At 38.8% G+C, this 13,167-nt stretch overlaps 1 protein-coding gene and 1 long non-coding RNA gene across 2 annotated transcripts; one reads left to right on the top strand and one right to left on the bottom strand.

Annotated features, from left to right (window-relative positions):
* Positions 1-982: 982 nt before the first annotated feature.
* On the top strand, positions 983-11,794 carry LOC120719164. The gene is made up of 17 exons (XM_040008168.1): positions 983-1,347; positions 1,975-1,990; positions 2,071-2,172; positions 2,287-2,375; positions 2,486-2,575; positions 2,680-2,782; positions 3,146-3,339; positions 4,400-4,462; positions 4,546-4,612; positions 8,126-8,298; positions 8,389-8,436; positions 8,518-8,563; positions 8,673-8,824; positions 8,932-9,000; positions 9,082-9,133; positions 9,266-9,373; positions 9,588-11,794. The coding sequence occupies exons 1-17, from the start codon at positions 1,132-1,134 to the stop codon at positions 10,472-10,474; spliced, it is 2,475 nt and encodes an 824-aa protein (XP_039864102.1). The 5' UTR covers positions 983-1,131; the 3' UTR covers positions 10,475-11,794.
* LOC120719166 lies at positions 8,457-13,155 on the bottom strand. Its single transcript, XR_005692630.1, has 3 exons — positions 13,058-13,155; positions 10,073-10,276; positions 8,457-9,807 (listed from the first exon to the last, which is right to left on the bottom strand). It is a non-coding gene; the product is annotated as an uncharacterized LOC120719166 (long non-coding RNA).
* Positions 13,156-13,167: the final 12 nt, after the last annotated feature.

Here is a 13,167-nt window from a genome sequence, read left to right as displayed (position 1 = left end):
ATTGTCATTTTCTACTTATATATACATACATATATAATAGTGCCCCAATGGGCTCTGATGCTGTGCACCAACACCACTTCTGCATGCCCTCCATCGCTCTATAAATCTTCTCTGTGGTCCACTTCTTTCCTCTCTTGTCCACTCAACCCCCCCCCATAACTTTGATGCTTTTTCAGTATTTTTACTTACTGCAGTTGACAGCAATAGTTGTCTCAATGTGCTTTGTATTGTAAAGTATATAAGTCCTGTGATATTAAAAGGAAGGCCCCAGCAATTCCTAAAACACTTGGTAATGGTGGAGAGGAAGATCTCTCTTTTAATAGGAATATATCTGTGATAGAACCGGGCTCAGAGAGCAGCAGGCAACTGCTGAGACCTGTTGGGAGGTGAGAGGAAAGACAAGTGAGACAAAGAGTGCATAGAAAGACAAGCAGGAGGCATAGGTAGAGTAGACCAAAGCTTATGACATGCAGTGCTGTATGAATATACGGGGAATGGAAAGAAAAAGAATATGGGAGTGCTTATGCAACATGGAGAGGGATGATTTAGGCCCACTTGATCCAACCCCCAACTATAAGAGTTAGAAAAAAGAAACGTTTAAGGCCTAATGTAAAGTAGTGAAGTTCTTTGAAGTCTCTGTCTCCCACTGTACGTTTAAAAAATAGTTTTTACGTTAAATTCTAAGGTTGACTGGATTTTCTTTGATACTACAAATTGTTTCTTAGTTGCCATAAAAACTGTTTTTATTCAATTTAATATAAAGTGATAAAACAGAGGCGACTCTCCATATCAATTTCTGAAAGCAGTGGATTATCCTTAAATATATATTTTGATATAACGCCGGGATTACTACAAGCAGCTCTGTGCGTATTGTATTTCAGAGTGAGCATCATCTCAAGTGTCCCCATTCATCTGTAAGACTAAACGCTTTTTTTTTCTCACCCCGCGGTCTGGGACTTTAATGAGAGGCGGAGCTGCGGTGGCAGAGATTATTCATGAAAAAACACTGACATTTTTTTCAAACAAACGCCTTCGGGTTTTAGTCATTTGCCAGTTAGTGGCGTTTGAGAACACAGAAAAAACAAGCCGACTCCTTTTTTTTTCCAGCTGATAACCCCACAGGCAGATTTCATGAAACTCTACGGCGCTCTGACGCCAGACAGCAGGAAACCTAACAGAGCAGAAAAAACGGACCGCTTTGTGATGACACGACGCACTGGCCCTTTATTGCGCGAATATTTCAACTTCAATATGTTTTATATTCGTAAAATACATTTTCCCGCCGCCTTTACAATTCTTTGCTTCTTAGTGTCTCCGGTGATGCTAAAAGATACCACAACGTGTCGGGTAAGTTAAACACAGAGCGCACTACAAAAGCGAAACGAGCAGGATTTATTTGCGTGAAATGACTGTAAACGCTAAATGAGAGTGTATTATTATTATTTCCAGTCAAATTAATGAGTGTACTTTAATCTTTTGCTTTTATTTTGTATGTTTGAACATCGGTTCAAGTTGCGCGACCGTGTTTACAGAGAGGAAATGTAAATTAAATCAGAACACAATGATTTAAGAATCATTTGAATGACTTATTAAATTTATAACAATGAAAACACACGCCAATCAAAAAAACCAAGACAAAGAATCCTCCCCAGAGACCAACAGTTTCTTGCTGTGACTGATCAAAAATGGGGGACTTTTTTGCTCACATCTTTGACTCTTTTATATCGGAGTCACGCTTTTATGTGCGATACCTGATTAATGTGGTTTGAATTAAGCTGACTGAGACTTTCATTGGTCTGGATGGCAGCACATGTTGCCCCCAAACCTGTATATCGCTTATTATAGCACTAACAGTGCCCTCACAGATATCCAGTGGGCCATTTTTCTTTTTAAAATGACATAAATGTCTAAATGTTCTTCCTTATTTCTAAATATTTCCTAAACATATTTTTATCTTTGTTCTCCTTACTTTAGATTGGAAACCCAAAAGGTAAGTTATTTAATTTCTTTGACTTTTCTCATTGTGAAAGCGTGTGATAGCTGTCCTAACGCTCTTCTGTCCCTGCACAGATCATGTTGATGAAAGATGCCCTGTGGAAATGATAAGTTCTACTATCAGTGGGAAGGCTTACTCTGAATGTGTTTCTGTTTATGTCTGGTTGAAAGCTGAGGGTACGGAGTGCAACCATGCCTTCAAAGTTCACATATCCACTTCAAACACACATGTGGATGTATGTCACTATAAAACTGTTATGTGGCACAACTGACAAAGTTGTTTTCTTCCAGATTTTAACAAGAGCCCGAAGCTTAAAATTCTCAGTCCAATTAAGAAGACACTTAAGCCTACCCTGAAAATACTGCCACTGAAAATACAGGTTGGTATTACCTTTGCAGCTGCACCGAAGCGTGAGAAATGTCAGTATGACTATGCAGTTCATGATGTTAACAGGTACAGTGGTATCATCTCTCATTCTCTCCATCTCAGCGTGAGAATAAAACACGTAAAGGTGAAAAGTTCAGCTGTTGCGACTGTAACATACCGCAATTACCAGAGAGAAATACCAGTCGTCCCATGGTAAGATGGCTTTTTTCCTTTGAACTGCTAAAATATTAAGCATAGTTTTATAGATAAATATAACCTGATTGTGGCTGTTTTTTGTTTTGTTTTTTCATTTGCAGTGGGTGCTTGAATATGACTGTGTCAAGGCGAACACTGGAAACATTGTTTCTGTGCTCTACAGCACAAAGTCACTAAGCTGCAATGTCACTTACAGAGTAGAAGGTAAAGGTGATCTGGAATCTGAAATATAATCTGTGCATTTCTCTACTGGATAAATAAACTGATTGTTTCCAGACAACATGGTGTCATTTGATATTTTAATTGTGGTTGTGAACAGAGCAGTGAACATATAGATTTAGGTTGGTGGCTTCATGTAAATCACATAATTTCCATAGTCATCAAAAACACTTAGTGACTCAACATCACCGGTGCACCGATTTTTAACTTTTGCTCATTATCAAAACAATGGAAAGATTATCCAGATAGTTCTACAATACACATTCGTTGTCTTTGAGTTGTTCATCTGCACACACTCGTGTGCCTCCAGTTTTTCAAATATTCTGTGGCTTGTTTTGTGTGTGACAGAAAGCCCAGACTTCGATCTGTCTGTGGATTCGTCATCTAAATCTATCACTGTTGCTATGAAGAGAAAATCCATCAACGTCACCACGAAGAATGAATCTTTTACTGTTACCATGAACACTGAGGAGGTCTATGTCAGACTATGTTACACAAATAAATGGAAATGCAAGGGCGAGACCGAGCAGCATCCCCTGAAAGTGAGTATTACGGGCAAGTTTACTTATTACCTTGTTTTTGGTAGTGTTTGCACACTCGTGTGTCATTCTGTCTGTGAACACGATGGCTCGAAAAGTTTTTAAATAATTCTGATGTTAACAATCCAACAAAATTTGGGTTACGTCCACAAGGTCAACCAAATGACCGATTGGTTGAAAATGGGCAAAAAAGAATATAACTTAGAAACTATGACTCTTACAAATGTGGTGTGTATTGTCAAAATATAGAAAGGACCACATTTGACATTTTACGTCTCTTTCAAGGTCAATATATTTATCTAAAGGTCAAAGTGGTGATAATGCTCTACAAAGCAATTTCACATGACAATAATGTGTCAGGATGGGTTACTTTTTGAGTATAGTTAATCGTAAGTATAGTTATTATGGTGTTGTTACGTAGGTTACGTTTAACAGGTTATAACTGTTTAGATACATAACATATTGAATACATGTACAATGTGCTCAAATAAGTATTATTGTTTGAAAACAACATACACTGGTGATTAAAATCTTTTTTCACTTGATATTTACTACTAAACATTTAAATTAATTAACTTAACAATCCAATGAAAACTACAGATGTGCTATATTCACATAAATTAAAACTAGTTACACTCCAAATGAGGTAAAGTGTATTAAAATGGGTTTCAAGTGGGCAAATTATTGGCCTGCACATTGCTCTTGTTTTTACTGCACTGCAAACGTCTTAAAATATGTTTAAAAAGAATAAAAAAAATTAAATGGAAACATAAAAAAAATACAGTTGAATTCCCGCAATACTCACTTTTTAAAAAACAGCAATAGGACTGACCAAAAAATCGTACAGTAACACCAAATATAAGAAACAAACAGGCCAGAGTTAAACAGAGTTAAACCATACAGGAGTCCCTAGAAAGTAACCTAAAATCACAGAGAATATCTCACACCGGACTCAAAGTGGACTCAAACGTAAATATTCCATAAGAGAGTGAGCTGCCTTGACCAGCTTGTGTTGAAAAGTCGGCGCGATTTGTTTTGTAATGTGTTTGTGTGTGCTTTACAGATTGATACGTCCCAGTCAGCTGTTCTCAACATCTCTTACCTGCTGCCCTGTGTGTGCATAGAGGTGAGCTGAGTGTAATCTTCAGTGGAGCAGTATTTTATGTTGTCAGTATTCTTTCTTACACCAGGTCTTGTTTGCATTGGCAGGCATATTACACCCACACCGACGCAACGCGGCGTAAAAAGTGCCCCATTGAAGAGACGGGAGTCATGGGTGAGTGTGACTGAGAACGTTTTTAGGCGTTGTGATGTTTAGAAAGGGAGACAAGAAACTTTTGAATTGAATTCTTTTTTTAAAGCGCAAAATGTGAAAACAGGACAACACCAAGCAGATGGTCCTCCGATTACATTAAACTATAAGTAAGTAACCAGGTTTTAGGGAAAGAAAAAAAACTGCACACAAGCCAGAGGGACGCACTTCTGTCTGAAGACAGCATTAAAACCGCGCACAAGCGAAGCATTCTTCTGCGTGTCTGTGTTCACAGCATGATTCAGATAACTTAGGACCTGAATTTACTGGTTCCTAGTTATAGCTGATTCAGTAGTGACACAGATTCTTCAAGATAAGGCAGTTTAATAAAGTAACAAGTCAAAGAGAATAAAGCCCTCAGGGAAGTGAGAACTCAAAGGCTGGCATGCAAAAATGAGTCCCGTCACAGTTTTATGGCAATTGAGAAACCAAATCCCATAACTTCAGAGCCCGAGCTTACCCAATACTTCTTATCCAAAATTGACTTTTTGAATAAGTATAAGGGTGTCGTCATTTTGCCCCTTCTCGAACTCCCTAAGACCTGGTAGTACGTCCTCCTCTGAACTCTCTCTCTCTGATGTGTGGCCCTCCTCCACCTCACATCCTCACAGCACTCAGTGTGACTCCACTTCCACATTTCTGAGTAAAATCCTGTCTGCGTCACTCAGCCCTCTATCATACCATCCATGGTCATTGTTAATAGTGTGGAGCCATGACCTCACAAAACAGGTTTATGTGAGAGTTGGGTCTGCAGAATGGAGTTTAAAAAAAGAAGCTAGACTCTGACAAGTTATTTGTTAATATGATGTTTTAGTAATCAGACGTGTTTCTGTCATCTAACTCTTTTAATTTTCATAAAGTAAAACTTTTTTAGTAAAACTAATTGGAAACAATGCATCACATCATTCTGTGATCAAACAACAACAAAAAACCCAGAAAACAAACAAACAATTTTGAGGAAAAATTGAAAGATGTAACATTTAAATTTGAATTAATGAAATAATAAATAAATATCCAAACATTTTTTCTTCTGGCTCTCACGAGGATATGCCAGTCCTCTAAAGCTAGGACTTCTGGCTTAAGTCATTTCTTTGTATTTGCTTTCCTGTCCATTAAACTTATCAAGAATCAAAGTAGGTCGTTATTTTGTAAACTTGCAGATGGAGAATTTAGAAATTCATAATTGTACAAAACAAAAAAGAAATATGTTATTATTTGTCCTTAATAAAGCAACCAATTCTGCAAATAATAGTAATGTGTTCAGTTTTGGACATGTCCAAAATATGTGGTAATGGCCGGCTTTTTGGAAGCCACGGTTTCTCCAACAACAAGAAGCTTTGGAAAAGGAGCGCTCTACAGCTTTTAAAGTGCTTATCTGTGAAATACTTGATAAATACAAGGCTCTTCATCATTCCCCTTGTCTTACAATCTTTCACAATGCCAAAAAATGCAAACCTCACACAAGCTACAATGCAAGTTTTGTTACAACAAACGGGCCTATCACAGTAAAACAAAACAAACTGACTCTTGTAATGCAGGATTCTGCAGCGTACGATGTTGCAGATTTCCGTAAGCACATCTGTGTCAGTTACTCCCATCCTCTTCCATTGTTGTGTTCAAGGAAGTTTTATTGCATTACCAGAAAGTGCTGCCAACTTTTTGTTGCAGTTGCAGTGGTTGTGTTCTCTAAAGTGGTTGTGTTTCATTCATTTAGATTGAATACATATTAAAGAGATTCATTTTTATCCGTATGACAAATAGACATAATTACCCACTTAATTAACTTATTGAACTTATGATCTGAGCTTTGCGACATGATGCGTTTCCTGTTGGAAGCAGCCATCAGAAGATGGGTACAGTGTGGACATAAAAGGGTGGACGTTGTCAGCAACAATACTCAGGTAGATTGTGATGTTTCAATGATGCTCAGCTGATACTCAGGGGCCCAAAGTGTCCCAGTAAAAGGGGCTTCACACCATTACACTCAAATTCTGACTGTGATCCAAAGATCACAGCACAAATCGAGACTCATCAGATCAGGCAACATTTGTCTGCCATTCTGTTGTCCAGTTTTTTGTTCTTAGCTGACAGGAATAGTATGCTGCTGTAGCCCATCAGCTTCACATCTAGATGTGTTTTGCATTCAGAGATGCTCCTTGGCATGCTTTGGTTGTAACAGCGGTATTTCAGTTACTTATTGTATTCCCGCAGGCTTGAAGCAGTCTGGCCTTTCTCCTCTGACCGCTGGCATCAACAAGGCATTTTCACCCAGAGCTCTGCCACTCCCTAGATATATTCTCTTGCTTACACCATGCTCTGTAAACCTTCCAGATGATTGCGTCGGGAAAATCCCGGTAGATCAGCTGTTGTAGAAAGTTGTTTTGACCCTGTCTGCATGCATAAATACGCTGAATTACTGCCATGTGATTGGATGATCAGATATTTGCATTAACAAGCAGTTAAACAGGTGTACATAACACTCTGGCAGGTTAATGCAAGTTTCAATATGTGCTGTTATGGGGACTTCTTTGTTTGTTTGTTTACGTAAGATAATACAAAAGAATTATGTTGCTGTATCCTTTTAAGAGATAATATTGTTACAGAAGTTATCCAGCAGAGCAGCTGTGACTCCATTATTGATAATACTGCCAGCCTGCTACGCAGTAACTGATACAAGACGCATTTTTGTATTAATATGATAACAGGATTTAACACGTTTCATGGTACTTATATAAAGCTTTTTCTACTCAGGTTGAGCACTTGAAGCACTTACTACAAGCCTCATTCACCCATTAATGCAAGTGCCTTTTGTTTTCTATGTCTAAGCACTTTTAAACTAATATTCATGCACTCACCCTCTGATGGATGCGTCGGGAGAAACTTGCCGTTCAGTATCTTGCCCAGAGCTACTTAGACATGAAGGTTGGAGGAGCCAGAGTTCAATACACAGCCTGCTCCACCTACTGAGCCACAGTCGTCCCAAATGAGTTATAAAGCACTTTTAAAAACAGCAATAAAGTGCTGTACAATAACACCAAACATAAAAGGCAAACACAGGCCAGAGGGTAAAAGACTCTATAAGAGGCCCGAAAGTAAGAAACCCCCAAATTTCTAGTCTTAACCAAACTGAACAATCCTGGTCTATTTCTTCATTCTTTTAGTGTTGTTATTAAGTTGTAGGTTTATAGTTATGGAACAAGAGACTCTTGCAAATGCAAATGCAAAATTAAAAGTGTCTTCATGACGATGGACAAGAAGGTGTTCATTTTTTTTGTTATTATTTTTGTCTGTCTCGTTGTCTAAAACTGACCCTTAAAATGCATATGTTCACATACATCTGTGCGTTCATGGATGTCTGTTTGGTGGTGTTTATTGTGATCCAGTGATACAGGTGATACAGGTTGGCCAACGTTTGCATCCCGGGAATGTTATTGGCATGTCGTTCTAATGTTTTTTGCGTTAACATCGCCTCAACAGATGCCAGAGATGCATTTTCCTGCTCTGAAATCACTTTCTACACGGACGGTTTTACGCTGAAAACACTGTGCCCAGCCAGCCAGCTGAACATCTCTGCCTCCCTCTGCTGGATGCAGCACAAACACCTCTGCACGCCTGTGCTTAACTCCACCCTGGAGAAGAAAGACAGGCTTGTAAGCATAGCAGCATCCATGACGAATATTTGTGGAAAAAAAACATTTTTTTTGTTTGTTTTTTAAACACCAATTTTGACTTTTTAACAGAAATATGACACTACTGCAGTGGACAAACACCCTCAGATGTGTGTGCAGGTGAGAAGCACCTAGATGCGTTGATTGGAAACAGGCACCGCTACCTGCCGTTTATTCACAGATGTTAATTCGTTTTTACAGCTTTCTGTACAAGGCATACGCAACATCTCTTGCCCTTTTACAGCAGGTGAGTGGGTGGATGTGGGATGGAGGAATTCTACTAACAGCTCTAATAAGTCTCAGGTTGTTTGTGTGCTTTCCCTTATGCACTCAGTCTTCCTTTTTGTCCCCCACAGATACGCCTTCTTGGGAGGTCTCTATTGGACCTGGAAGGCAGATGATAATGGTACATGTCAACTCTTTTTCTCCAGCAACGTTTTCAAGCCAACTCTGTGTCCTTACTGAGAGGGAATGCACAGCTGTAGGGAAAGCACATTCAGTTACAATGGTTGGTAAAAAAAATATGCATTTTTAATACAGATTAAAAAACAAGGAAAAAATTCATGCTAAAGGACAAAAATGTGAACATGTGTGCATATGTTCTCTATTTTATAGGAAGGAAACAGAAGTGAAAAAATAATAAATTTGCCTCTTCACTTTTATTCTAAAAATCCTTGCGTCCAGGTAAATATACATACACATATACATGTATGTATTTCTGGATTTTATGCATTTTATCATCTATATTCTCGTGCTGTTGTTCAGGTGTGGCAGTCGGATCCTGTTCGTCATGGAAGAAGGATTTTCTGCCCGGACTGTAAGTGTGCTCACAAACCTGAACCTGCCAGCATAAGTTGGTGCATCTGAATGTTCATACACACACAACTCCTACAAAGTAAATACATTCACCATTATCTGTTTTATTTATTCTTTCCTGTTTTTCTTACAGACACCCACAATAGACGCGGCTTGTATGCGGTGGCAGTTCTGATATTTGTGTTTGTAGTTGCGTTGTTTGGAATTTTTATCCACCGTGCTACAAAGAGGGGAGCTGCAGGTTAGTTCATTTACCTCACTGCAAATCATGTTTTCATATGGAAAGCATTTACAGTTTCAAGGCACAATCTAATTTAAATTGAATGACTACTATGCCTTGAATTTATTTCAATTCATTTCTGTTATTTTAGCTTCACTGTTGGTCTTAAAGGATCAACTAAAACACATAAAGGACATGCTCTTTTTCCCCCCCTTGTCTTTTCCGATAAATTTAGGTTGGCTGTATATCCAGAAGCCACTGCTGCTGGTGTGTTCATCAGGTCAGTCGGACCATATCTCTGCTGTGTGTGCATTAGGCTCAATTCTTCAGGAGGAGCTAGGTGCCACAGTACGCACACCTCTGTGGGCCCAAAACTCTCAAAGCCAGGATGAGTCGGGGCCTGGTGTGGCAGATCTGGGCCCACTTCCCTGGCTGTATGGGCAGTGGGATGCTGTCTGCAAGGAGCAAGGAAAAGTGCTTGTAATTTGGAGTCCTGAAGCCAAGAAAACCTATCAGAAGTGGACAATGGAGAGGGCAAACACAGATCAGAGTGAAAGAAAAGAGGTAGACTGCAGAAATGCACACACGAAACATGAGAAAACCAAGGCAGAGCTGGAAGAGGATGTGAAGCAGAATGGAAGAAAATTAGGAAAATTTAAAAAAGAAAAAGCTGTTGGAAAAAAAGATGGTGCTAAATTATGTGACGATAAAGACTCGTACCGACAAAAGGAGGCCTCTGCATTGATAGAGCCAATGTTCACAGCTGTGCTGGCTCGCTTAAAAAGGGTGCTGCAGGAACACAAAAATCAAGAAGTTGTTCTTATCTATTTCCAGGGCCTCGGCCACAGCAAGGATATCCCAAAAGCCTTCAGGGAGGTCCGTCAGTACTGCTTACCCCAGGATTTCAGGGGTTTAATAGGGGAGCTGGGAGAGATGACAAGAAGTGTTAAATTTAGGTGGCACTGCTGGCCCAGAGTCCTTTCTAAAGTGCTGGCAATATGGCTGGCACAGAAACTATCTCAGAGGCTGCAGACGCTCGTGCCTCAGACACAACGAAATAAAGTGCAATCAAGAAAATATCCTGAGAGCAGTCTGAAGTGGCCTTTGGCTGCCAGACCCTGAACTGTGCAGGTGTATGTGTTTCTACACGGGAGAAACACTACCACTACCGTGGAAAGCAGAGAAGTTTTAATCTCAAGTTTCAAAGTGACAGAAGTGGGGTTTTTTGTTTTTTGTTTTGCTGGAAACACGAGACACGGGAGCCGGTGTTCCATTGCAAACTCCTGAAACCCTCACTCTGTACGAACTATTCATTACCGAGCTCTGCTGTGTCCAGTATGCCACAAGATGTTTTGCATGTTAAGAAGAGGTAAACACTCTGTCCTTTGCACAGCATTTAGCCTCTGACAGAGGGTTCTTTATATTGCTTTCGTGACTGAAGCCCTAGTGAACACCTGTCTTATCTGCACGAATATGCTAACCACTATGAAAATCTTGTTGCAAATAATACCTCACTTTTTTCATGAACACATTTAATGTTTCAAAGTGTTGTGACAGCACAGGTGACAAACTGCGTGACTGCTGTTTACAAAAAAACGTCAAATTTGCATAGGATTTTCTAAACACAAACATTAAGCCAAAGCTTTCATTGGATTTCCACTTTTACTGCAAATGTAAAATGTGCTTCACTAATTAGAAAGTAACTGCATTCATGTGTTTATCTTTTTGGCATTTAGTGGGTTTGATAGCTTTTTGTAGTAATAACTCCTATTTATGACTGGGGCTACTTCTACAGCTGTGTCTACAAGTGTGTTTTTTGCACACATACTACCTCCTGCATTTTAAAAGTGAAGAATAATTAACATTTTGGCCTTTTTTTTGTTGTTGTATTTTTTCCCCCATTGTGTTTTTCACTATGCTTGTTATTTAATGAATGGAAACGAAAAATGAACATGAATGGTAAGACTTGGCTGGGGGACTCAATGAGACAGAAACAGATAAAGCCAGTATTATTCAAATTATCCAACGGAAAACATGTAGTGCAGTGGTTACCTCAAAATCTCAGAGCATTAGAACAAGAAAACCGTGTCTGTGGTACTTTCCCATGTCTTATATTTATTGCAGAAGTTTTATGAACTTCAACGGTGAACATTATGCAAAGTGAGTTTAAACAGAAAAGTGACATTTCGTCTGGATCTACAGACAAAAGTGATTGACCTTTGAAGAAGTGTTTGTTCAGTTTTAGTTATTCCCTGAAGCTGTTTTCCCTTCTTAAGTATTTTAAGGTGGCATTAGCCTGCGGCACTGTTTGCATTATAAGAATATGTTTTGAATAAAAAACAGACTGCTTGACAAAATAATTACTTTGACAAAGTATCTCTTTAATCGCAGAAATTTCTTTTTCCTGTATTTGTCGCCTGTTTTATAAACTTCATATAATAAGTTGTTTGTTCATTTGAGTTACGGCAGCACATCACCGAGCAGGAGCTTGAGTGACAGACTTGCTAGACAGGATTGATCGTGAAGTAAACGTCTGCTGCATGATTTAGCAACCCACAGCAAAGAAAACACGAAGGTTTCCATGTAAGCTTCTAGATTCCTACAAGACCTCTGGAGGGTAGTTTGATGTAATACTGTAGCTGCAATAAAGCCACAATTTTATAATGTTACATGAATAAATACATAAAATAAATACATAAATCAAACAAGTTACATATCTAGCTAGTATCATTTTGTTTAAACTGCAAAGGAGGGCATTTACTCTGGTAATAGACAAATGTATATATGCATCTGCATGGTTTGCATATCTCTCTTAACTTCCTAGGACCTGGCGTCCACATATGTGGACATCAATTTTGGGTTATTTAAACCAAAATAGTCAATTTTGTTCTACAAGGGCCTGATATCCACTTATGAGGACATTATACTGTTCGATTGAAATTTTAAACGAATATCTTCATATGAGGCTCTCATTTCTCTTAAAAACAAAATTCAGGTAAAAAAGAAAAAATCTGTTATTTCTTTGTTTTTACATTCATCGGGTCCCAATATGCCCAAATATCAAAGAGAAATTAAAAATGCATGCCATGAAAGAGTTCGGGTCTTAGTAGTTTAAACAAGCAAGGTTGGTCATGTTTCAGGTGCCATAAAATGAGAAGTGAAACGAAAGAGTTTGTTAGTGCAGGTGTTTCAGTTTTCTTGATAAGATTACTAATCTAACACACAGTGGACCAAATTGGCATGTTCAGTTAGAGAGAAGTTAAAGGAAAACGGAAAAACCGAGTAAGCAGCTTGCAAGTGAAAACAACAACAACAACCATAAAGCATCCATCTACATCATTATTGTCACGATGATGGCAAAGTTTAACTGAGCAACATAATGAAACTCTGCCCTACTTAAAAAGTAAGTGCTTATGAAAAATTGATCAGACTGTTTTCAATCTGTTGCAAAAAAAAAAAAACTCTCAAAGAACATAAAAAATAGACCATAAAAATGTTGGCAAACACGTGGTTGTTGTGACCATTTAAGATAATGAAAACTAAACAGACTTTTGTTCTGATCAGCTTCTTGTTACTTTTTGACTTTCTCTCTTCACAACAATCAGTGTGAGTCATGTTGCCAAGCAGGTTTGTTTTTACAATTTGGTGTGCGTGTCGCTTTATGTTTATGTTGCTGAATGATTCACCAGCCCTGCAGAAACTCACGTTACAGCAGCTGACAGCTTTGCCCCCTCCTCCCATCAAACCTGCGCAGGTGGCGCAGCTACGCCCAACTCCAGATTATTCAGTTATCAGGAAGGGCGGTGAAACAAAAT

Source organism: Simochromis diagramma, unplaced genomic scaffold (assembly GCF_900408965.1).
Source record: "Simochromis diagramma unplaced genomic scaffold, fSimDia1.1 OVJJ01000545.1, whole genome shotgun sequence".
NCBI classification, from domain to species: domain Eukaryota; kingdom Metazoa; phylum Chordata; class Actinopteri; order Cichliformes; family Cichlidae; genus Simochromis; species Simochromis diagramma.
This window is presented reverse-complemented; position numbering and strand designations above follow the sequence as displayed.